This window comes from Urocampus carinirostris, chromosome 5 (genome assembly GCF_059441175.1).
Source record: "Urocampus carinirostris isolate Australia breed hairy pipefish chromosome 5, RoL_Ucar_1.0, whole genome shotgun sequence".
NCBI lineage: Eukaryota > Metazoa > Chordata > Actinopteri > Syngnathiformes > Syngnathidae > Urocampus > Urocampus carinirostris.
Window position 1 is genome coordinate 29,438,892 of NC_142353.1, and position 23,445 is coordinate 29,462,336.

Sequence of the window (23,445 nt, forward strand, 5' to 3'; positions counted from 1 at the left end):
AGCCACCCTGCGGAGGAAACTCATTTCAGCCACTTGTATCCGGGATCGAGTTCTTTCGGTCATGACCCAAAGTTCATGACCATAGGTGAGGGTAGGAACGTAGATCGACCGGTAGATCGAGAGCTTTGCCTTTCGGCTCAGCTCCCTCTTCACCACGACAGACCGGTACAGTGTCCGAATGACGGCAGACGCTGCACCGACCCGTCTGTCGATCTCCCGTTCCATCCTACCCTCACTCGTGAACAAGACCCCAAGATACTTGAACTCCTCCACTTGGGGCAAGACCTCCTCCCCGACCCGGAGGGAGCATACCACCCTTTTCCGACTGAGAACCATGGCCTCGGACTTGGAGGTGCTGATCCCCATCCCGGCCGCTTCACACTCGGCTGCGAATCGCTCCAGCGAGAGCTGAAGATCACGGCCTGAGGAAGCCAACAGCACCACGTCATCTGCAAAAAGCAGTGACGCAATGCTGAGGCCCCCAAACCGGACTCCATCCCCGCCAAGGCTGCGCCTAGAAATTCTGTCCATAAAAGTTATGAACAGAATCGGTGACAAAGGGCAGCCCTGGCGGAGCCCAACCCTCACCGGGAACGAATCCGACTTAGTGCCGGCAATGCGGACCAGACTCTGGCACCGGGCATACAGGGACCGCACAGCCCGGATAAGACTGTGCGGTACCCCATACTCCCGAAGCACCCCCCACAGGGCCTCCCGAGGAACACGGTCGAATGCCTTCTCCAAGTCCACAAAACACATGTAGACCGGACAGGCAAACTCCCATGCACCCTCAAAGACCCTGAAGAGTGTATAGAGCTGGTCCAGTGTTCCACGGCCAGGACGAAAACCACACTGTTCCTCCTGAACCCGAGATTCAACTTCCTGGCGGACCCTCCTCTCCAGTACCCCTGAATAGACCTTACCAGGGAGGCTGAGAAGTGTGATTCCCCTGTAGTTGGAACACACTCTCCGGTCCCCCTTCTTAAAGACGGGAACCACCACCCCAGTCTGCCAGTCCAGAGGCACTGTCCCCGATGTCCACGCGATGTTGCAGAGGCGCGTCAACCATGACACGCCCACAACATCCAGAGCCTTAATGAAGTCCGGGCGGATCTCATCGACCCCAGGGGCCCTGCCACCGAGGAGTTTTTTGACAACCTCGGTGACTTCAACCCCAGTGATACGAGAGCCCAACCCAGAGTCCTCAGGCTCTGCTTCCCCAGAGGAAGATGTGCCGGTGGGATTGAGGAGGTCTTCGAAGTACTCCGCCCACCGATTCACAACGTCCCGGGTCGAGGTCAGCAGCGCCCCATCGGCACTATACACAGTGTCGATGGCACACCGCTTCCCCCCCCTAAGACGTCGGATGGTGGACCATAATTTCCTCGAAGCCGTTCGGAAGTCGGCTTCCATGGCCTCGCCAAACTCCTCCCATGCCCGAGTTTTTGCCTCGGCAACCGCCAAAGCCGCATTCCGCTTGGCCAGCCGATACCTGCCAGCTGCTTCCAGAGTCCCACAGGCCAGGAAGGCCCGATAAGACTCCTTCTTCAGCTTGACGGCATCCCTCACCGCCGGTGACCACCAACGGGTCTGAAGATTGCCGCTGCGGCAGGCACCGACTACCTTACGGCCACAGCTCCGATCAGCTGCCTCGACAACGGAGGCGCGGAACATGGTCCACTCGGACTCAATGTCCCTCGCCTCCCTCGGGACATGGGCGAAGTTCTGCCGGAGGTGTGAATTGAAACTTCTTCTGACAGGAGATTCTGCCAGCCGTTCCCAACAGACCCTCACAACACGCTTGGGTCTGCCAGGTCGGGCCGGCATCTTCCCCCACCATCGAAGCCAACTCACCACCAGGTGGTGATCAGTTGACAGCTCCGCCCCTCTCTTCACCCGAGTGTCCAGAACATGCGGCCGCAGGTCCGACGAAACGATGACAAAGTCGATCATCGAACTACGGCCTAGGGCGTCCTGGTGCCAAGTGCACATATGGACACCCTTATGTCTGAACATGGTGTTCATTATGGACAGACCGTGACGAGCACAGAAGTCCAATAACGAAACACCACTCGGGTTCAGGTCAGGGGGGCCGTTCTTCCCAATCACGCCCCTCCAGGTCTCACTGTCATTGCCCACGTGAGCGTTGAAGTCTCCCAGCAGTACGAGGGAGTCCCCAGGGGGCGCGCTCTCAAGCACACCCTCTAAGGACCCCAAGAAGGGTGGGTACTCCGAACTGCTATTTGGTGCATAAGCACAAACAACAGTCAGGACCTGTCCCCCCACCCGAAGGCGGAGGGAGGCTACCCTCTCGTCTACCGGGGTGAACCCCAACGTACAGGCGCCGAGCCGTGGAGCAATTAATATGCCCACACCGGCTCTGCGCCTCTCACCACGGGCAACTCCAGAGTGGAAGAGAGTCCAACCCCTCTCGAGAGGACTGGTACCAGAGCCCAAACCGTGCGTAGAGGTGAATCCGACTATATCTAGTCTGAATTTCTCAACCTCACGCACCAACTTGGGCTCCTTCCCTGCCAGAGAGGTAACGTTCCATGTCCCAAAAGCCAGTTTCTGTAGCCGGGGATCGTCGCGCCAAGGACCCCTCCCTTGGCTGCTACCCAGCTCTCTGCGCACCCGACCCCTTTGGCCCCTCCTACAGGTGGTGAGCCCATGGGAAGAGGGTCCCACGTCGTCCCTTCGGGCTGTGCCCGGTCGGCCCCCGTGGGTAAGGGTCCGGCCACCAGGTGCTCGCCAGCGGACCCCACCTCCAGGCCTGGCTCCAGAAGGGGGCTCCGGTAACCCGCGTCCGGGCGAGGGAAATCGAGGACCAAAGTTTTGTCTCATCATTAGGGGTCTTCTGATCATTGTAACTATATTAGCAAGCCAGTGCAAAGTAAGGATTTTTTCATTTTCAATTTTCAGTTGGAGCCGGCAAATTTTGATTTCTCAGCATCCCTTGCTGTCAGTGAAGTAAATAGATAGAAAAGTTGCAAATGTCAGCAGACTCACCACTTGAACAGCAGAGTCTTGGCAGAGTCGACATCGCCCTGCTGGTGCTTCAGCAGGGCGAGAGCTGTCAAGACGAACGCCGTCTGATTTTCACTGGAGGCCACAGCCAAGGCACGCTCGTATGCTACGAAGCACACAAAACATGTAGCAGTCACGCAAACATGCATTTCCAAAGAGCTTCAGTGCTGCTACTTACTCCTGATGCTTTCGGGGATTTGCCCGGCTTTACAGTAGGCCAAGGCAAGCCCTGCTAGATCACTGAGCTCCTCAACCGGATTGGAGTTATAAACTCGGATTGCGTCGTGCCATTGACCAAAAGCGCTGAGAGGGACATAGCGTGATTGATGTTGCGAGGCGGAATGATGCTGAGTACACGTATGTTTGTATGTTAAGAAATTTCTCACCACAAAGCACGAGCGTAATTGCTCCGAGCAAACGATAGATGCTCGGAGAGGGAGTTGGAACCAAGCAGCTCGACGGCTCTAAAGAGGAGAGTTCAAAATTAATCATATCATGAATATCTGCAAAGCAAACATTAGCAAAGGTACTGAAGCAGTTGTCATTGTCAACCTTATTGTCAAATATGCTATATGCACAACATACAGCCCAGATGAAATTACTTCCTCTCATTGAGCATGATAAAGCATTGAAATGCAATTATTATTTGATATTATCTTCTTGTTGCATAATAACTACTTCAATCTAGTAATAAGAGTCATTTCCATCAGATTTAGGTTAGGGCTTAGCGCAACAATGATAAAACTACAGAACTATTCTACCTATGGCAAATTTATACAGATGTCAGTAAATAAGAATTTAAAATGACTTTTTGAAGTGACAGTGCGTAATAATTTCTTAGTAGAGGTCGTCATAGCTCAGAATGGAACAGAAGTATGTGCCATGAAAGCTTGCATCAATCCCCGTGAGCGACAATTAAACCGCTGAATACAGCCGGAGTAGCTTGAAAGAGCAGATAACTGGAGTTGGTCAAAGCTGGTCCAATTAGCTAACTTTACCTGCTAGCGGGAGAAGCTTCTACAAAGGCCATTAAAAGAATTCAAGAGCAAGCTTTGTTTACACAGAGTACCTAACACCCTGGTTCAAAACCCATCGAAAAAATATGTTGGCATGGAGAGGAATGGGTGCCACCGGGCTGTACATGGATCTAACCACAGGAAAGTGGTTAAGAGATCCAAATAAACAAAAAAGCTAACAACATTAGCGGCTAGCTGCGAACCTTAGCCTGGAGCTAAGAGGCTAACATGAGTGGAAGATGGGCTCAGTTGTGGATAGTGAGTAGGATTTAAGTACTAAAGGCACCACTGGGGCATAACAGGTTTGAGCTTATGTAGTAGTAAGATGGCAATCAAACATGTCAGCTTCTTCAAGTTCTCATCTCATCTCATCAGCCGTACCGCTTATCCTCATTAGGGTCGCGGGGGGGGCTGGAGCCCATCCCAGCCATCTCCGGGCAGTGGGCAGGGGACACCCTGAACTGGTTGCCAGCCAATCGCAGGGCACACGGGGACAGACAACTCACTCGCTCATTCACACCTAGGGACAATTTGGACCGGCCAATTCACCTGAAATGCATGTTTTTGGAACGTGGGAGGAAACCGGAGTGCCCGGAGGAAACCCACGCAAGCACGGGGAGAACATACAAACTCCACACAGGAAGTCTGGAGCTGGATTTGAACCCACGACAGGTTCCCATGACATGAACTGTGCCGCACAAGCGCTAACCACTGCGCCGCCGTGCTGCCTGCTTCTTCAAGTTGTGTAGGATAATTAATAATTTCAAGTCTTTAAAACATTATATAAGGTAGTACATGATTTTTTGCTTCATATTTGAATCAATAGTGTTGAATTAAGGACAGCATGGCAGCGCAGTGGTTCGCGAGTGTGTGGCACAGTTCTGAGGTCATGAGATCAAACCTTCCTGTGTGGAGTTTGCATGTTCTCCCCGTGCTTGCGTGGCTTTCCTCCGGGCACTCCGATTTCCTCCCACATTCCAAAAACATGCATGTCAGGTTAATTGGCCGGTCCAAATTGTCCCTAGGTGTGACTGAGCGAGTGTGTTGTCTGTCCCTGTGCGCCCTGCGACTGGCTGGCAACCAGTTCAGGGTGTCCCCTGCCCACTGCCTGAAGATAGATGGGGTTGGCTCCAGCACCCCTGTGACCCTACTGAGGATAAGCGGTGCAGATAATGGATGGATGGATGGATGGATGTTTAATTCAAATGAACGAAGTATTTTACCTCCACTAGGGTTTACTAAATAATAAACACGGTGGCTTTAATGTTGACAGCCACTCACTTTACAATGCGCATTATCACTACCTACTGGACAGCAATGGAGCAGCTTCACTCAAATAAATACTTATTCCAGGAGGGTTTAGTGAAGATTTTCTATGATGAATGCAAAAGTAAAGTCGTTTTATAAATCTTATTTTTCCCCAATACCTTTGATACGATTGCACAGCCTGCCTCTTCAGCTGCAGATGTTCCGACAGAAACCCCAACATGATAAAAGCATCTGCATCCGACTGAATCCTCTCTGGAAACAAAATGTACTTTATCATCTTCATGACGCACAACACAAGAGAAGACTTTCAAGTTATACCAGTGAACTTGCTGAGTGCAACCTGGGCTGCCGAGACAGCATTCATTTGTACGATGTTGTACCGGTATAGCTCAGAGTCTCGCTTGCTTTTATCCAACAAGGTCAAACACACCCAGTAGCCATATCCTTTTACTCCTTCCGTCTGTCAAAAATGAAGTTAAGAGGTCAAAAGTTTGTTAATTAGACGGGTTCTTGTTTAAAATCTGTGTCATAGTCACGTACATGCGTACTAAGCTCTGTTGTGTGTCTGAAAAGATCCATGGTGTCGTAGCTTCCCACTCGCTCTGCTATCAAGGCCTGGAAAAAAGGTCAGATTCAAGTTATTCTAAAGTGACGACTAAAAATAAATACAGTAGACCTTGCGAGGTTTTCCCTGTTACAGCGTTTTCCCCATCATAAAACATTAACTACAAATTATTCTGAGGGCCAAAAACTCCACACTTTGCAGTAGTAATACACATGACTGTGCCTATTAAGTGCCCAAGATGCTTTTCTGCTATTGGTTGACATCATATTGGAATCTGGTCTACAATTGGTTTGCGTCACGGCATCAAACAGACGCCGATATGCACACAATGCTCCTTTTCTCTCTCTTTGTTTAGTCAATACTTTGATTTGTTCAGCTATCGGTCTCGAGACTTGCAGTGATGTTAAAAGGAGGAAAAAAATGATAACCTTGGAAAAAAACCTTGCGAAGTCAAGATATATGGAGATGGCACACACATTGTTACACTTGCTTAAGAAGATGGCTATAACCAATGGACGGTAAGGACTATTATTCAAATTTAGAATGCGATTAAGGCAAGAAGTGAAAGTTTTAAATAGTTTTCATTTTAATCCGTTGCCCTTCTACCACCTATGCATCCACCTGCTAACTCCACTATACCAGTTCAAGTCAAATCACACCAAAGCTAAATACATTTTCCCTTTATATCATACTTTTATCGTTATTTAACAATATGACGTATATTAGAACTAAGTAGTACTTAATATGTACTATTTTTTTTATATTAATATTTTTACCTGGTGTACCAAGGGTTAAGAATGCATTATCTAATTACCACAGGTTTCTATCCCCTGCCATACCGCAAATTCGCCTTGCAACCCCATCTCAGAACCGATTGGGTCGCATCCGAGGGGGTCTACAGTAAATAAAATAAATCTACCTGTCCAATCCAACAGTTGACATACAGCGGCTCCAATGACTGTGCAACTTTGAAGGCCTCATGTGAAAGCTAAAAAAAGTCAATGAGTTTGGTAAGACAGCACAACAAGAGAAAACAATAATCAAGATGCTGCAAAACACAAACCTCTATATTGTCCTTTTTCAAATACAAGGTTCCAAGATTGGTCCATGCAACAACATTCTGTAGGAGATAAAAACAAAACCTAAGAAAAAAAAAACATCTGTAGCCCAAGAATGAACCTAAGCCCATTATACATACGTTTGGTTCGACCTGGATGGACTTGATGAAGCAATGCTGAGCCAGGGCAAAATTTTCCATGCCTGGTGTTGTGGAAAAAGACGAACATTTTTTTCATTGGAGGACCAAAAATGCGGAAAAGAATATAAAAATGAAGGTCAATTTTTTTTTTAAACTGTAAATCTCTCAAAAACCTTTGAAGGATTTGTTGTTTTTATGTTTTTGAAATTTCAATTCAACACTTCATGATGAATGTCATGCCGAAATAAAATATAAATATAGTGCAGAGTATATTTATTTGTGGATAGAGATTTAATACTATTTATTTACAATGTATTACATTTATTTATATTTTATATTTTGGGGAATCTTGTTATTTATTTTTCATTTTATTTTGATATAATAATGCATGTCTTTCTTTTATTTCTATTTATTTATTTTTTTAATTAATTTTGTCAGGATCATATTTTCATACCTTTTTTATGCGTTTTTGGGGTCTGAAACCAAACATGAGTATGGCCGAATGACCAAAACACTGAAACCTAAATAGATCACCTGAAAAATAACCAAAAAGAATGTAAATAAATGAAATATAATAATTTGAAACATATATTTGCACAGAAATGTTTAAAATACTTTATATAGAATAGTAACTGACTGGCATGTCATCGAAACGTTCTTTTGGAAAATAGGCATACCGGTAAGTCCATTTTTCGGTGATGAAAATTCGGTGCGTCCTAAGTATCTTTATTTCCACTTTTTATTTTTTACTATAGCATTCATGGTATACCACACTTTTTAAGAATAGCTCATAAAAATGAAAAAAAAAAAAAAAGGACTATAACTGGGGTCACGAACCTTTGTGAAGCTGAGAGCTTTTTGTTAATGCAATTGTGATTTCAAAATAGCCAATCGTGTTATTAACACGATTGGCTATTTAAGCTTTTAACCCTGCGGTTTATGCATTTTTTCTAACGGCCGCCAGGGGCGCACAAGCAGCAAAGGTAAGATTGAGACGGGTGGAATATATGTGTTGAGGAAAATGCATGTTTTAATGTAACTTTGCGCTTTGTGCATGAATAAAACTAGCATGAACAGACCCTCATTATGGAAAAGGTGTCAATCAAAAGGGGGGGGCCTAACTATCGTATTGGGAATAATTTTACAAGTCTGTTTTTCTATAAATGCAAATAACGTCCAAAGAAGCAGAAATGTTTAAGGCGGATATCTATTTATTTGTCGGCATTATATTAATATTTTACATGGTTGGAATTTATGGGTTGTCCTTGATGTAACGAAGCCATTTTCTCGGACATTCAAAAAAGTTAAAGATGACCAAATGACCAAATCATATATTGAATCCCAAGAGTATAAGCTTTACGGTGATGTGTGGCATGACGTTTTTCAGTGACTAGTGACATTGTACAGACACATATTCGTTTATCAAAAGTCCGGCGGTCCTTCGGAACTGTATATTATTAAAACTCTTTCTCTTTCTTCGGAAATATCTCATGGTTGATTGTCGGCACATGAGGCTTACAGTCAGGTGTGGATTATGTATGTGCAAGTTAGTTTTTCCTTTCAAATGTACTGGGTGCGGCTTATAATCAGGTGCGCTCTATAGTCTGAATTTTACAGTAATATTTTATAACCATGTTAACAATATCTTATCATACAACTGTGATTATTGAAAGTAGGGTTAAGAAAGAAAGTTAATCACTAAAATAACTGCCTTGTATAAGGGCACTTAATGATTTATAAATATCGACTAATTCAAAAATAATTTGTGAGGAGTTGACCATGTACTGTATTAGAAGACACTGATGTCAATGATTTCACAAGCCAGTTAGAAATCAAATTTCTTTGAAAATTGCAATGACCCATTAATGGTTCGCCATTTTCAGAACTAGTCCTTGGGCTACTCAGGTGTCTTAGGAGACTACTTGGTGCCTGGAGGCACCACTACGGAACTTGTACTAATGGAAATTACAAAATGAAAAAAAATTGACATGACCAAATGATAATCAAGACCTTTGCTCGTGTTGATCACGCCGAGAGCATTCCAAAAACAATGGTTGCCGCTGTCCATCATAATTGCCTTTCGTAAACACTAAAAAATAAAATATAATTTAAACCGAGTGAGCAATGAAAGCACAAACTAAAAATGGTTATCTGCATACTTGTTGTGATTTCTCAAGTAGTAAATCTCGCTCTTCCTCTCCATCGCATGTCAAGCGAGCTTGGTGAGAAAAGTTGAGCCCCAGATCATACCACAGGCTGCCAACGTCTGGCATGAGCTTCAATGCACGAGTGTAACACCTACAGATACCAAATTAGTCACAGCTCAGATTGAAATTAGAGAACCGCACAAATATCATTACAAAAATAAAGGTATTCCCAAAATTCTGAAACATGCATATTGTGAGGAAATAGTACAGTGCTGTGAAAAAAGTATATGCCCCCTCAATTCTGTGGATTTTGCATGTTTATCACTCAAAAAAGATTATTAAACCAATTTTAACATCACAAAAAACAACCCAATGGAGTACAAAATGCAGTTTTGAAATGTTGATTCCATTTATTAAGGGACGAAAATAAATTTAAAGTGTATCTGGCATAATGTAAAAAAAAAAAAATTCTAGAAGAAATTTGACAAAAAGTGATTGAGATCTATCAGTCCAAAAAAGGTCAAAAATCAATTCCCAAGGCTGTATGGCTCTTGCAAACCACTGTTAGAGCCATTATCCACAAATGGCAAAAACTGGGAACAGTGGCAAAGATTCCCAGGAGTGGTCGACCAACTAAGATTACTCCGAAAGTGTGACGACAGCTCATCCTAGGAGACACTAGCCTAAAATTCCATCCATGGGGGAGTTCCCAGGCAAAAATCATCTTGATTATCCTCAAGACTTTTGGAGAAACATTTTGTTGACTAACAAGTCAAAAATGGAAGGTGTGCAGCCTGTTAGATCTGGTGTTAACAGTAGCAGTTCTCCACTAAATTCCTCCCTGGGCGAAGCATGCAACAACAGTCCCCCGCGAATTCCCCGAGCAGAAATGAGCGGTCCGCAATCGGTTAACTACAATTCCTTGTATTGAATCTGATCAGTACAAAACAATCAGTTTCGGAGCTGCCTAACATGTTGTGTTGAAAGGGATTTGTCATTTTAAGTGTTGTTCCTTCAATGAAGTCAAAGCTTAACAGAAAGCAAGACAGATCGGTCAACCTTGAGACCAAGTCTCTTCAGTCCGCCACTGCATCAAATTTTTGCAACGTACTTGCATAATTGTGGAGCGGAACACTACACCATGTGTGCCTAACTGAGAAAAAAAATGTTTGGGAACACCTTTAAAGACTCAGGCATACCTTTCACCGACTCTTAGCGTTTCGAACTGGTTCAGCACGTGGAGGGGAACTTTTGGGTCTAAAGCAGCCAGCACTGCCGGCATCTGAATCCTAACTCTGTTTGGAGACACTGAACTAACAGCGGAGCAGGTGTCTCCAAGAAGCTTCCACAAGCAGGATAAGTCAGATCGTAGAGTTACAGCCCTGAAGACAATCACAGAGATCTAACTTATCAGTTCCATTTTTAAGTTCACTTTTACGTACCATATTTATTGACTGTAATTATTTCCATATTTATTTTTTCAATTTGAATTTTTATTTTTGTATTTTCATACTCATTCATTTTTTATTTATTCATGATTGTTTTTGTTTTTATTTGTGTTTTTTATCGTTGATTTCAGAACTATTGTTTCATATTTGTTTTGATTTCCACTTTTATTTCTGGATTTATTTAGTAATTATCTGAAATTTATTTTGACATTTAGTCCGTTTTTAATTTAGATATTATTGTTTTTATTTTGTTGTATCTAATTTCAGAAACAATATTCAATATCTATTTTGCGTTTTAGTTTTATTATTTATGTATTGATTTTCTAGTTATATTTGAGGGAAAAAAATCTGTATATATTTTTAAAAATATAGATTTATTTATGTATTGCTTTTATAGTTATTTATTTATAATTATTTTAGGAAGTCATGTTTCATATCTGTATTTCTTTTATTTTTTATTTATATATTTCTTTTAAAATACATTTTATTTCTGGTTTTTATAAATATAGACTTTTAAAATTTATTTATGTACTGTGTTTTGTGTCCATTCATTTATAGTTAATATAATGAGTCAAATTTTATGTTCGTATTTATATTCTTTTTTTAATGTGAATATTTATTTTTGTTTCTAAATGTATTCCCATATTTTAAATTTCTTATCTGAATCGCTTATTTTTGTTTTTATTATAAAACAAATTTGTTATGAATGTAGTTATACATTGTTTTTATTTTTATACATTTATATATTTTCAGAAGTAAAATTTCATATTTGTTTTTGATCTAGAATTTATTCATTCGTTGACTTGTGCATTTTTTAAATTATGACAGTTTTTGTTATGCATAGGCATGATTCTATTTATGGAAATATAGTTGTTTAATATATGAAAAATGACTGCTCGTTACTGGTAATAAATGTACAAATTAACAAATCTTTTGCCTACATTTCAGCTGCATTTGCCGGTAAATTAAGAAGCTTAATTTGAATTCTGACTTACTTGAAGAGATTCTGTATAGCTTGTTCAATGAAGTCAATAGCACTGCCGTCTCTACAGTCCTCCATTAACAGTTTTGCCAGTGACAGCTGACATTCACCAAGACCTCAATGACACACAGTTTCAATTAACTGTATCTATGCAAATTAGACGGACATTCAAGCAACATAAAAATTTTGTACCTTTCAGTGCAGGGACATATTCATGCTGCGCTGTGATTTGCAAATACTCTGCAACAGCTTCTTGGAATTTTCCTAGAGTCTGTTTAATGGCAGCCATCTGATAGACACTATAAATGGAGGTGGGTTGAAGAACGTGGGCCTTCCCGAAGGCCTTGAGAGCTGCTGTGAAACTCTGGCGGTTTAGGTAAGCCTCGCCTAAACACTCCCAACACACCCAGTCTTCTGGATCTGCTCTCAGTGCTGCCTGAAGACTATAAAAACATCAAATCTACAATAAATAATTTCAGAATGAGAATGTGTTTATCCTTACTCCGCAATAGCCAATTGATGCTGTCCAACTTTTAAGTAGTAAAGGCCTCGTCTCATCCAGGCCCATTTGGCAGAACCAGGCGTGGCGATCTCGATCACTGACTGGAGAAGTGTCAATGCAGTGTCCTGGAGCAATTAGAAAAAAAGCATTGCAACCATGTTTTGCTTCCTTACTTTACTAGATTATACGGGGATGCAGAGAAAGGGAAATTTGGGGCTAAAAAGGGAGTACCAAAAGTATGAAACTTTTGACTGAAAACCAAAAATAAAACAGTGAAAAAAAAGAAAAGCTAAATAAATAGAAATAATTGTGGTGCTGTCCAGAATTTGGAAAATAGAAAAAAAGCAATACCATATCCTCGTCTGCCATGCTGATATCGACCGCGGCCGCGCCAGACTCTGCGTCATCGTTGTCCAAGTCAAAGGCCTTCTTATAGCAACCACGAGCCCGACCAGAGTCATTGGCAACCTCTCGATAATAATGTCCGAGGAAGCGGAACGCACAACCGAGGTGCGGGTCCAATTTGGCAGCCTAGAGATACACACGTGATGCTTACAAATCGAAACACTTCGGAGAAATTCAGCATTTTTAACCAACCTTGAGAAAATGTGAATGGGCTTTGCTTCGGTCTATACGGGTCTCTTCGCTCATGGTCCAGTAGAGTTGGCCTAGCAGGAAGTAATACTCAGCGCAGTCGGGGCTTTGTGAGGCTGCCGCGAGGAAACTAAAAGCAGGCATGAAAACACGTCAGGTGTCAAAAAGGTGAAAGGGAGAGTCTGTTTTACCTATCATAATGCATTATGCAAATATCCACTAATGAATGTTAAAGAATGGAGAAAACAAAGTCTTTCAACAAAATACAATACAAGCTCTTTTACGAACACATACATATTAAACTGTGAGGTCTTTGACGCAAAGGTGAAGAAATGTAGATACAGTTTAACTATCAGAATGCACTAGGGCAAATAAGTGTTGTTGGTACTGCGAGAGAAAATAGTGTGATAATGGGATAAGCTTTAATGTCATTTTGTGTATACTTTGTACCACTGATGGTTTGGTGTAGGGGTCTCCAGTATGGTGCCCACAGGCACTAGGGTAGCCCCTAAGTACAGCTGAAAACCCCGCAGACCAGTTCTGAAAATAGCTCACCAGTGCTGGGTCATTGCGATTTTCAAGTAAAATTATTTTCGGGGTGGTTGACTGAGTCCATATTACCCTACCCCCAATAATTAACCAGCGAATAAAATAGAAACAGCATAATAATAACAAGATGTAATGTTATTTTTGTCAGTGCTCTCACCGCTACTACTACTAATTTAGGATAGCAATTGTTATCGATTTGATCAATAATTTCTCAAATACGACCATACCTTAAAACCTTGCATGGTAACTCATACCAATTATTACTCTATGCATTTCCAATCTTATCCGCAGTATTCTGTGGTATAGAAGGCGCACTGGATTATAAGGCGCACTTCAGAATCTCAGGCCAAATTGGGGTTTTTAGGTGGGGCTTAAAGTTCAGTACTCCCGCCCGCGAAAACTGCACTGATCTTAATTCAAACAAACCGCCTCAAACACCCATTTCACTCTTTGTAAAATCTCAGGATACCCCCTCCACCTTTCAAAACAATTTCTGCATGGATCTACACAATTCGCATTGGTCACCCTTTTTTAATTAAAAACAGCACATTTTGCCGAAAGGTGAGAGATTTTCATGCCTGTAAAAGGCCATGGTAAAAAAGTGTTCATTTGACATTCAATTGTATATTGAGGTACATTTTTACCTCTCCTCTGCAAGCTGTTTCTTGTCTTCTGCTAAGAGGATCAGTCCCTTCAGTGCCGAGGCCTGGGCTAGATTTGGGACTGAGTCTGCTAGTTGTGATGACACCTAAAAGGATTATAGATTTTTCTACAGTAGTTTTTCCCTGACATCATTTACACACATGCATGAAAGCAAACCGACCTTTAAGGAGTCCAATATGTTTCCTTTGTTGAGGTAAGCACGACCCTTAAGCACGAGTAATAATGGATCTTTGTCAGCATCGGGAATCTAAAGGACAGGAAGACAAAGGGTACTAATAAGGTAAACACAATAATCATTGATTTAATCCAAAACAACTCCTAACATATGTTGTTATTAAGGGCTGTACAAATAAAAGTGCCTCGACTTAACATAAGGGAATTACATGTATGGTTAAAATGACAGTGTGTAATATTTCAAAGCGAGTGCATTTCTTAAAGACACACTACGGAAGCCCTGAAGGATACCACCATGCAAAATTCGAAAACCAACTTCATGATTTTTAGCGAGCGACAAAACATGAAAGCTGGTGTTAATCCCCGTCAGTGAAAATAATTGACAGAGCGAGCTGGATACACCTGGAGTAGCTGAAAATAGTAAAGTGCTGGAGTTGGTAAGACCTGATTTAGGTGCATAACTTAAGCCGCTGGACACAAGATTGTCTTTATCGTTATTAAAATATAAAGCCAGTTAAATTTTCCTGCAACTCCAGTGTACATTGTTAATAAAGACGTTTCAAACTAGAATACAATAAAAATCAAATCAAATATGTAAAATATTCTGTATTGTATATGTACATCAATGTGTGACTGAGTGTAAACAGAGTGTGTTGTGCTTTGAAAACTGGCAGGCTAATGGAAAAGGCTACTAAAAAGGCCAGTAAAAGATTGCAAAACCAAAGCTGAAATTTATGAAACGTAGGGACCAGGAATCATGGAACTGAACATGTTCGCTTGCATGGCCAGTGGAAGGACACAGCAAGCTTTATTACAGAGTAGCTAAGAACAAAAATAGTTTTTAGCGGAGTGGCTGACATAAGTGGCTGAAAAAATGAAAGATGCCTGAATGACAGGACTTGTCGATCATCATATGCAGGGCTCAGCTGTAGAAGGTAAGTAATTATGTGCTAGAAACACCAACGGGAGAAGCAATCTATCTATCTACCCTGGTCATATCCCTCGAGAGAGGTGACCGACAGGAAGACAAACACATACAAAAAACAAAAAAATTTAAAAAAGGGAAAACGTAGCATATAACACACACAAAAACATTTTAGATCATGGACAACCCAAATGCCCAAACACTCAAACAAGTTAAGCACCTCGGAACCCAAGTTGGTCATGCTTTCGTCCCTCCAGATGAAACGGGACACAAGAAAGCTGCGCCATGTCAGTCGGGTCAAGGTGACACAACACACTCTTCTGTTCAACAGCAGGGCCCGACAGCTTTGACTGGTCTACCCCTGCCGCATCATATCATCATCATGCCCTGCCCATGATTCAGAAGGCGTCCAAACAACCCACTATCATTTTACAACACCTTTCCACTCATCACCAACAAGAGCTCTAGCTTCCACTATATTTAGAACTCTTTCCTGCAGTGCCCTCATGACACCATCCATCCACGTCAATCGCGGCCTTCCTCTTGGTCTCTTTTCATTTACTGTACTTCTGCTCTGTAGAGCCTCTGCAACATTCGCTCCTCATTCATCCTCTCCATGTGTCCAAACCATCCAAGTACTCTCTTATCCACACGCTTGCTCAGTTCCACAACTACTCCAGTTCTGTCTCTAACAATTCCAATTCTTAATCTATCCAACCTTGTCACTCCTGACATACTCCTAAAACACTGATTTCTCAAATCTGCATTCAGGCTCCAAGTCTCTGCACCATACAACACAGTCGGCAAAATCACACTCTCATCCAGTCCCCTCTTAACATCTACAGTATCACAGCAACATAAACATCTCTAGTATTTCATGTCACTTGCGGCATGTGGATTCATCATCCCAAAAAATTCACAAATGATCCAAAATTTATACAACATAATTCATATATAAAAGGAGTAATAAAAAAATCGATAAAAATAAATAAATAAACAATTACAATTATCATAGAATAAAAATGAAATACTTATTTAAAAAATACAAATTAAACTTTGACAAATTAAAATAAAATCCTACAGGTAAGGACATTATACCAGGGAAAAGGTTTCTAAAGCCTGCTCTGCAGCCGCCTTCTCTCCACTCCTGACCAAAGCTTCCAGTCTTAGCTTTAGCAGTCGACTCCTCAGTTCTTTGTCTCCAGGTGCGCACACAGTTAAACCTATTGAAGAAAAAACATTTAACACTCTATAACTGATCTAAAGCCTTCACTTCTGAAAAGTACACATGAGTGAAAAATACCTTGGGCACACGATTTAGAGCAGTCTGAGTATTTATGCACTTTGAGTTGAGCCTCCGCCAGACTGTACCAGGCTGGGCTAAAGTTCATTTTCTTCAATCCTGACGGGAAAAAAAGTCTGAGTTTACAACAGAAATACGCTCCCAGGATTATTCACAAGGCTTTACCAGTATACTGTACTCCAGGCAGAACTTTTAAAACAGTGGCTTAATCTATTAGACAAAGCAGCCAGAGTGTATGCATACAAACCTTGTGCAAGGTCCCTAATGGCATCTTTATACCTGCCCTCTTGGAGTGCTTTGGTACCAAATCCCAAATTGGACCAAGCGTTATCTGGCGCCAACTTACGAAGCCGGGAGAGACAAACTATGGCCTCCTCGTTTAGGTCACCTGCAACAAAACCCTTTCATCACGTTTTAATGTGAGAATAGTGTCTTGCAAAAGTATTTTCCAGCCCTCAAGCCCCAATTGCCATATTTCAGGCTTTAATTATATAGAGAAAAAACTCAAAATATTTTACAAGAATCAACAACATGTGAGACCCAATTGTAAAAGAAACCAAATGTATCCAACGTTCTACATTCCATTAACAAATTTAAAAGCAGGTGTTGCAAAAAATTGGCCCTCTTCGAGTTAATACTTAGTACAACCTCCTATTGCTGCAACCCCAGCCAGATGTCTTTTTAGATATGTCTTTATTAGTTTTGCACACCTTAAAACAGAAATATTTGCTCATTCTTCCTTACAAAACAGATGAATTTCCTAAAGGTTTGATGGTGATCATGTGTGCACATCATTTTTCAGAACTTGCCACAAATGCTCCACAAGATTGAGGTCTCGACTTTGGCTTGGCCATTCTAACACCTTTATATTGTAAGTTTTGAACCATTCCATTGTAAATTTTGACCAAAAAGTTCAATTTTGGTCTTATCTGACCAGAGCACCTGGTTCCACATGTTACTTGTGTCTCCATGAGGCTTGTTGCAAATGCCAAACGGGCCTTTTTATGGTATTCTTTCAGAAAGGGCTTTCTACTTGCCACTCTTTCATAAAGGGCAGATTTATGCAGAGTACGAACAATAGTGGTATTATACAAAGATTGTCCCATGTCAGCTGTATATGCCTGCACGTCATCCAATGTGATCATGGGCCTTTTGGTTGCTAGTCTGATTAGAGTTTAGGGCTAAATGTTGATAACCGGGGTAGGGAAACTTTTTGAGCCATAGGTTCCCGGCCCCTGCTTTAGAGGGACACAGTGTTGGTAGGTTTTCAGTGCTTTTATGCTTTCTCAATTTTTACATTATTGCCCGCACAATTCTCTTGATGATGTGTAAATGTTGCGAAATCTTCTTGTATCCCATTCCTGCTTTGAATATTTCCACAACCTTATCCCGGACCTGCCAGGTGTGTTCTTTGGTCTTCGTACTGCTGAGAAAAGAGGGGGACAATATTTTTGTAACACCTACTTTTCAGTATGCCATTGAAAATATAATATACATGTTGGAATCATTTGGTTTCACTTCATGATTGTGTCTCACATGATGTTGACTCTTGAAAAAAAAAAGATATATATACATTAGCTTTAGGCCTGAAATGTAGCATTTCAAGTTCTTGGGGGTCAATACTTTTGCTTAGCACTGTATTTGTAAACAAGGATAACCTTTTCCAAGGTAGTTGGAGCAAAGGATTTCGAGAGGATAACTTTGGGCCGGGTAGAGCGACAGCATTGACTCGCAGGCTTGTTTCATTTTTTCTTCTTCTTCGGGAAGCTGTGGAAAAAGAATGTAAGGTTTGTAAACTATTGATATGACAATATATATCTACATATTAATTGTTAAATTAAAACTTAAAACAAAGGGTACATTTACTTTAATGTATACTATTAAACGGAGGAATGCACAATATTTATTGGGTCAATAACAGCCAAAGTAGAACATGGCAGTTATCACATCACACAGCCAAAACAAAACCCCAATAATTAGTCACTAGTCGCTATAAGAAAATCAGACCGCTGTAATTGGCCAAACATCACCCGAAGTAGTTTCGCCCTTTCTGGATTAGCATTTGATTATTTATTTTAAATCATTATAGCGACATATGTGTACAGCTAAGATAATGTCAGATGATAAGAATGAGCAATACAGTATATATTTTTCACAGACAAAGCATGTGTGCCATCAGTATTGGAGCTTTTGTTAAATATTTAGAAGCGACATCTTTTTATTTAATGAACACACCGATAATCATATGCAAACTCTGCAATATCTACGTGTCAGTGTTATGGTGCTTGTTAAGATTATTAATAGTAGACACTCAAAATAAAGAAGTATCATAGGATTTCGAATTTGCAAGGAAAACAAGAAAGCACCCAGACCTCAGTTTAGAAATTCCAACCTGTTCCAAAAGCCCTCCCCTGAGCACTTTATTTTTATCAAATTGCCTAGGATACAAAAGCAGATCCGCATTAAAGGGTGTGGATATCAAAAAACAGCAACATGAAGAGTGGTAAACAGTGCATAATAGTCGAGACAACAAAGACAGTGAGGAGGTATAAAAGTCAAACTAATGAACTGGCATCACATGCATCTCCTTTTGGAGGTTTCCACTATTAAAAACAGAAAAAGTCTCTGTGCTCATAACAATATCGTATCATTATAGTTCTCACTGACGAAGTATTGATTTGTAAAGGTCAGGCTAAAGTTTATCCAACACTATGTTTACAAAAACTGTATAATATTATTATCCCCGCGAGCAAGGGGTTTGTGTAGAATAGTGCCAGATTTCAACACAGATGTGTCTTTTTATTACTCACAAGCTAAGCAAGGGTGGTGATAATGTTTTTATTTGGATTTAGGTATGTGTGCGTAATTTTATATATATATATATATATATATATATATATATATATATATATATATATATGTGTGTCAGTTTTTTGTCTGTGTATGTGTGTGTGTGAGTGTTTGCTTGTCCACCCAAGAAATATAGGGAAGGGCTTTGGATATGGCCATCTTCCACAGTCAGTCAGGTAGGATACCCTCGATTAGTGTTTTTCAGCCTTTATTGAGCAAAGGCACATTCTTTTCATCGAGAAAAATCCCACAGTGCCCAAGATAAGAGCATTGCCAAAAAAAGCTGTCTCAGCCCTTTGGTTTTGTTGACTCAGAATTCTTTCCCAGAAAAACATTCTGCTCTCCCAGGGGAGAACACTACTGAATACAAATACCAAATTTTACAGTCAGTCAGGTAGGTTACAATAGATGTTAAAAATGCCCCCAAAAATGTGATTCAGTATTTTGGGTTTGGCCAACTCAGCTTTTTTTCATAACGCTATTCTACTCTCCCAGCCCACAAGTTTGGTCACGATCACAAACTTCTTTCACAAGAAATCAGGTAGGTGACTCTAGAGGTGAATGACCCTGCTAAAATGGGAATTGCTACCCAAAAATGGTTTTGCATTTCAACATGGGTGACGCTCTAAAGGCCCACGGCCATTCAAGTTGTAATTGTAAACATACATAAATAAATGGATCGTGCGTGTTGAATTTTTCTTCTAAATATAGAATGCAGTTTTCAAAGAAGTTATTGTTATTGGTGTCCAAAAACAGGATTTCATCAGTATTGGTAGTAAACAGGAAACAGTTATCGTGCATCCCCAGTATAATATCTTCGATTTTTGCCAGTGCATCAGAATTTTATTTTTACTTTTGAGCTGAAAAAAATACACATGGAGCTGATGAGTAGATTTTACCTTGGAGAGACATTTGATGTAGTCAACAGAGAGCTTCCGGTGTTCATCCCCGGGTATCGGCTCAACAAGAAGCATGGCCTTCGAAAAAGCTGTGCTCAACTGGCATAGGAAATAAAAAAACTAACATTTACTTAACTGTCACATTTATGTTTAAGTGCAACCCTTACATGCTTTTGAACTTCAACGTCCTGCTCATTGTCACCAAGGCAGTTTGACAGGAGCTGGGCCATCTGTTGCCACAGCTGCAGCAAGTCTTTCTTGTCGGTGCCGTCTTCCTCTTTCAGTTGAATCATCTGCAGCCAAACCTTTGCCAACTTTGCGACAATATTGCTTTTTTAAAAATGTGTTTGAAAAAAATGTGAATAATGTGAAATACAAACCTTAGAATATTCTTTGTCAGACTGATGTATTTCTTGCAACTTGCCAATCATATCGTAGCACTTGTTTCTGTCCGAGCTAGGACACAGGAAGCGATTTTAAAAGAAAAATCATTTAAAATATCAATTCATTTTCGTATTCCAGCTTGTATTTTACCTCGCATACAGCTCGACCAGCTTCTGATAGACGTTAGGCAGCTCAATTTTGAAATCCCACTGATCGGTCTTCTCGTATAAATTGCTCAAGCCCTGACACAGATCAAAAAATAAATATACACACTCGTATTTGGTTTCACCAAAACGGGTTTTACTTTTTACCTGCCATGCCAGTAGCTGCTCTGGCTCCAGCTCCACAGCTTTTCTATAGGCTGCCTGGGCCTGATCCGGTTGCTCCAGCTCGCTAGCAGCCAATCCGATGAACACCCAGGCGTTGTAGTTGTTTTTTTCAAGCTTCAAAACAGTCTGTCACATCATTAGAAGTTCAAGTCAGACATGCTACTTTGGGAACACAGCAGCAGACAGGAGAACCTTACAGATTGTCATCAACACAGTCCCACAAAAATAAATAATTGGTTGCTCTCTGCCCAGTGTGGAGGATATTGCATCACTACCGAAGCAGAGCCAACAACAGTATAAAGAACTCCTCTGCCCCTGGCTACCACATCTTTGCCCTGCTGCCCTTTAGCTTAAAAGAAGGACTAACAGGATAAGAGTCTTCCCCAAAGCCATCACTGATACATTTCGGTCGATAATACAATTGTCCATTTTGTAATTGATTACTTTGTTTACTCCAGGAAAAACATTTTCGGACAAAAAAAATGCTGCTAGAGAGGGGATATTTATAAGGTACGGTAGTAGTTGTAGCCTGACCTAAATTATATGTGCATCAAAAAATAATGCAATGAAATTAGCAACAACACTGTGAAAAAATAAGAATAAAGAATACATTTTGTTTAGAACATAGTCAAGATTAATTTTGTTTTTGTATTTTTGTGCAATCTAGTAGTCAAATATTACACATTGGGGCTTTGATAAAAATAGAAATAACTGAGACAGTCATGCCCCCGATAGGCAGGTAGGCGCCTTGCATTGCTGCCGCTGGCTATCCGTGTGTGAGTGTGTGTGAATGGGTGAGTGTGAAGCACATTGTAAAGTGCTTTGTGAGGGCTTCAGTGACTTGAAAAGTGCTATATGAATGCAGACCATTTACCATTTAGTCTTATGACATTGTTTAGGACGACAGTGGCTCTGGGGACGACAGTTTATGAGGCTGATAGTCTTTGTTCAAATGGGATATGATTACGTTACCATTATATGATTAAGTTTTGACTTAATTTTTCTGAGGTATCATGACTTTAATGGCATTGTTTGATTTAATGAATGATAGTGTAGTACCTGGGTGATAATACAATTTAAGCCGTTTTAAATTATAGCAAAACAAATAATGATAACAAGGCTAATTTATAGTCATGAAACTGCTGGTGAAATTCTACAGCGCAACCAAAGACAGCATCCTAACATACTGCATCACGGTGTGGTACGCAGGATGCTCTGCAGCAGACGGGAAAGCCCTAGCCCCCAAAAGATTAGAAGCACTCCCCAAAAGATCACTGGCTGACCCCTACCCAGCCTGGAGGACATTGCCAGCTCTTGCTACCTCTGCAGGGCTAAATACATTCTGAAAGAGTCATTACACCACTGCAACAGTCTTTTCGAACTGGTTCGATAGGGTCGGCGGTTCAGATCCCACAAGGACTAAAACAGACTGAGGGAAAGCTTTCTCCTCAAAGCTATCAACACACTAAACCGCAGTCTTGAAATACAGCTTTAGAGTGCAATGTCCCGGTTTTAAGTGCGTGACCCCAGGTTTAAGGAGCATAATCCCGGTTGTGTATATTTTTTCAGTTCAGAAGTAAATACTTAATATTTTTTCTTTTGATTATCTTTTTTATACATTATACTTAGCCAACTGGATTGCAACCCCAGTTTCGCTGTAGCAAGACAATAATAATAATAATAAAGGGGATTCTCATTCTGAATTAAAAAAAAACCAAAAGGATTAATTTCAATTGTTAAAAAAGTCTAATGTTTTCTTGGGCTTGATCACAAAACAATCTCCACTTCCTCTTTTACTACTATGATGGCACCATTTTGAGTGCAATTGTATTAATTGTTCTCACCTTGCAATGTTTTAAAGCGTCTTTAAACTCCTTGCTTTTGATCGCCTCCTTAGCACTCTTCAGGGCGGCTTTCACTTCTTTGCTCGACATGTTGGCCTACCTGATAGAAAGTCAGCAAATAAAACTGTCATACATGTAACAGGAGAAAGATTCATTTAGATCTTGAATAACAAAAGCATGTGATGTGACATTTAGGCACCGTTTAGCTTGTTGTTAAAAACAATAATGTTAGCTCCAAACACTTGTGAACTCTGAACATTGATGTTAATGTGTTTATTGGATAGTACAACAGAAAACGTGCATACAAATAATAAAAATAACAAAAAAGTTCGAGAAACCCACTGTTTACGTCGACAAATTGTACCACGTCCGGTGCCAGCGGTCCGGAAGTACAAAAACATCAACACGCCTGCTTTTCAAAATAAAGGAAAATGTTTTTTTGTTTTTTTTTAAAAAAGCATGATATTTTAAGAGCAGAATTACTGCAAGTAAAAAAAATAAAATAAATGCAACGTGTTTTTTAAGTAAAGAATAGTTTTGAATATTTTAGGAAAACATTGGTTGGTATGGGGTTTTTAAGGGTTATTGATCTATCTTCGTTATTCATTATCCATTATCGGTCAGTTCATTATATGCTACAAAGCCTAGGAGCCGGGACACTTACTCTCAGCCAAAAGGCTAAGCTAAGGTCCTAGCCCTAAAGCCTTGTTGCGATCATTGCGAATGCACCGTTCCCGGAGGTACTGCAATACCGGAGGCGTGTTCAGGAGAGTGATC

At 41.0% G+C, this 23,445-nt stretch overlaps 1 protein-coding gene across 3 annotated transcripts in view; it reads right to left on the bottom strand.

The window, feature by feature from the left end:
- Window positions 1–23,046, bottom strand: part of skic3 (SKI3 subunit of superkiller complex) — a 42,423-nt gene extending 19,377 nt beyond the window's left edge. Inside the window, exons 1-30 of one of the 3 annotated variants that reach the window (XM_088336401.1) lie at window positions 23,011–23,046; window positions 22,669–22,768; window positions 20,807–20,950; window positions 20,646–20,737; window positions 20,492–20,567; window positions 20,279–20,425; window positions 20,112–20,210; window positions 18,021–18,129; window positions 16,610–16,750; window positions 16,363–16,461; window positions 16,158–16,282; window positions 14,121–14,207; window positions 13,942–14,045; window positions 12,752–12,878; window positions 12,506–12,685; window positions 12,155–12,279; window positions 11,845–12,095; window positions 11,666–11,768; window positions 10,422–10,604; window positions 9,235–9,373; window positions 9,086–9,164; window positions 7,076–7,137; window positions 6,941–6,997; window positions 6,797–6,865; window positions 5,853–5,927; window positions 5,631–5,772; window positions 5,471–5,564; window positions 3,414–3,491; window positions 3,206–3,330; window positions 3,010–3,133 (exon numbers count right to left, since the gene is read on the bottom strand). In XM_088336401.1, coding sequence (XP_088192527.1) covers window positions 3,010–3,133; window positions 3,206–3,330; window positions 3,414–3,491; window positions 5,471–5,564; window positions 5,631–5,772; window positions 5,853–5,927; window positions 6,797–6,865; window positions 6,941–6,997; window positions 7,076–7,137; window positions 9,086–9,164; window positions 9,235–9,373; window positions 10,422–10,604; window positions 11,666–11,768; window positions 11,845–12,095; window positions 12,155–12,279; window positions 12,506–12,685; window positions 12,752–12,878; window positions 13,942–14,045; window positions 14,121–14,207; window positions 16,158–16,282; window positions 16,363–16,461; window positions 16,610–16,750; window positions 18,021–18,129; window positions 20,112–20,210; window positions 20,279–20,425; window positions 20,492–20,567; window positions 20,646–20,737; window positions 20,807–20,950; window positions 22,669–22,758 — 3,326 coding nt within the window. In that variant the 5' untranslated portion in view covers window positions 22,759–22,768; window positions 23,011–23,046. The remainder of the gene's footprint in view (window positions 1–3,009; window positions 3,134–3,205; window positions 3,331–3,413; window positions 3,492–5,470; window positions 5,565–5,630; window positions 5,773–5,852; window positions 5,928–6,796; window positions 6,866–6,940; window positions 6,998–7,075; window positions 7,138–9,085; window positions 9,165–9,234; window positions 9,374–10,421; window positions 10,605–11,665; window positions 11,769–11,844; window positions 12,096–12,154; window positions 12,280–12,505; window positions 12,686–12,751; window positions 12,879–13,941; window positions 14,046–14,120; window positions 14,208–16,157; window positions 16,283–16,362; window positions 16,462–16,609; window positions 16,751–18,020; window positions 18,130–20,111; window positions 20,211–20,278; window positions 20,426–20,491; window positions 20,568–20,645; window positions 20,738–20,806; window positions 20,951–22,668; window positions 22,769–23,010) is intronic. The other 2 variants (XM_088336402.1, XM_088336403.1) reach the window with 2 other exon arrangements.
- Window positions 23,047–23,445: the final 399 nt, after the last annotated feature.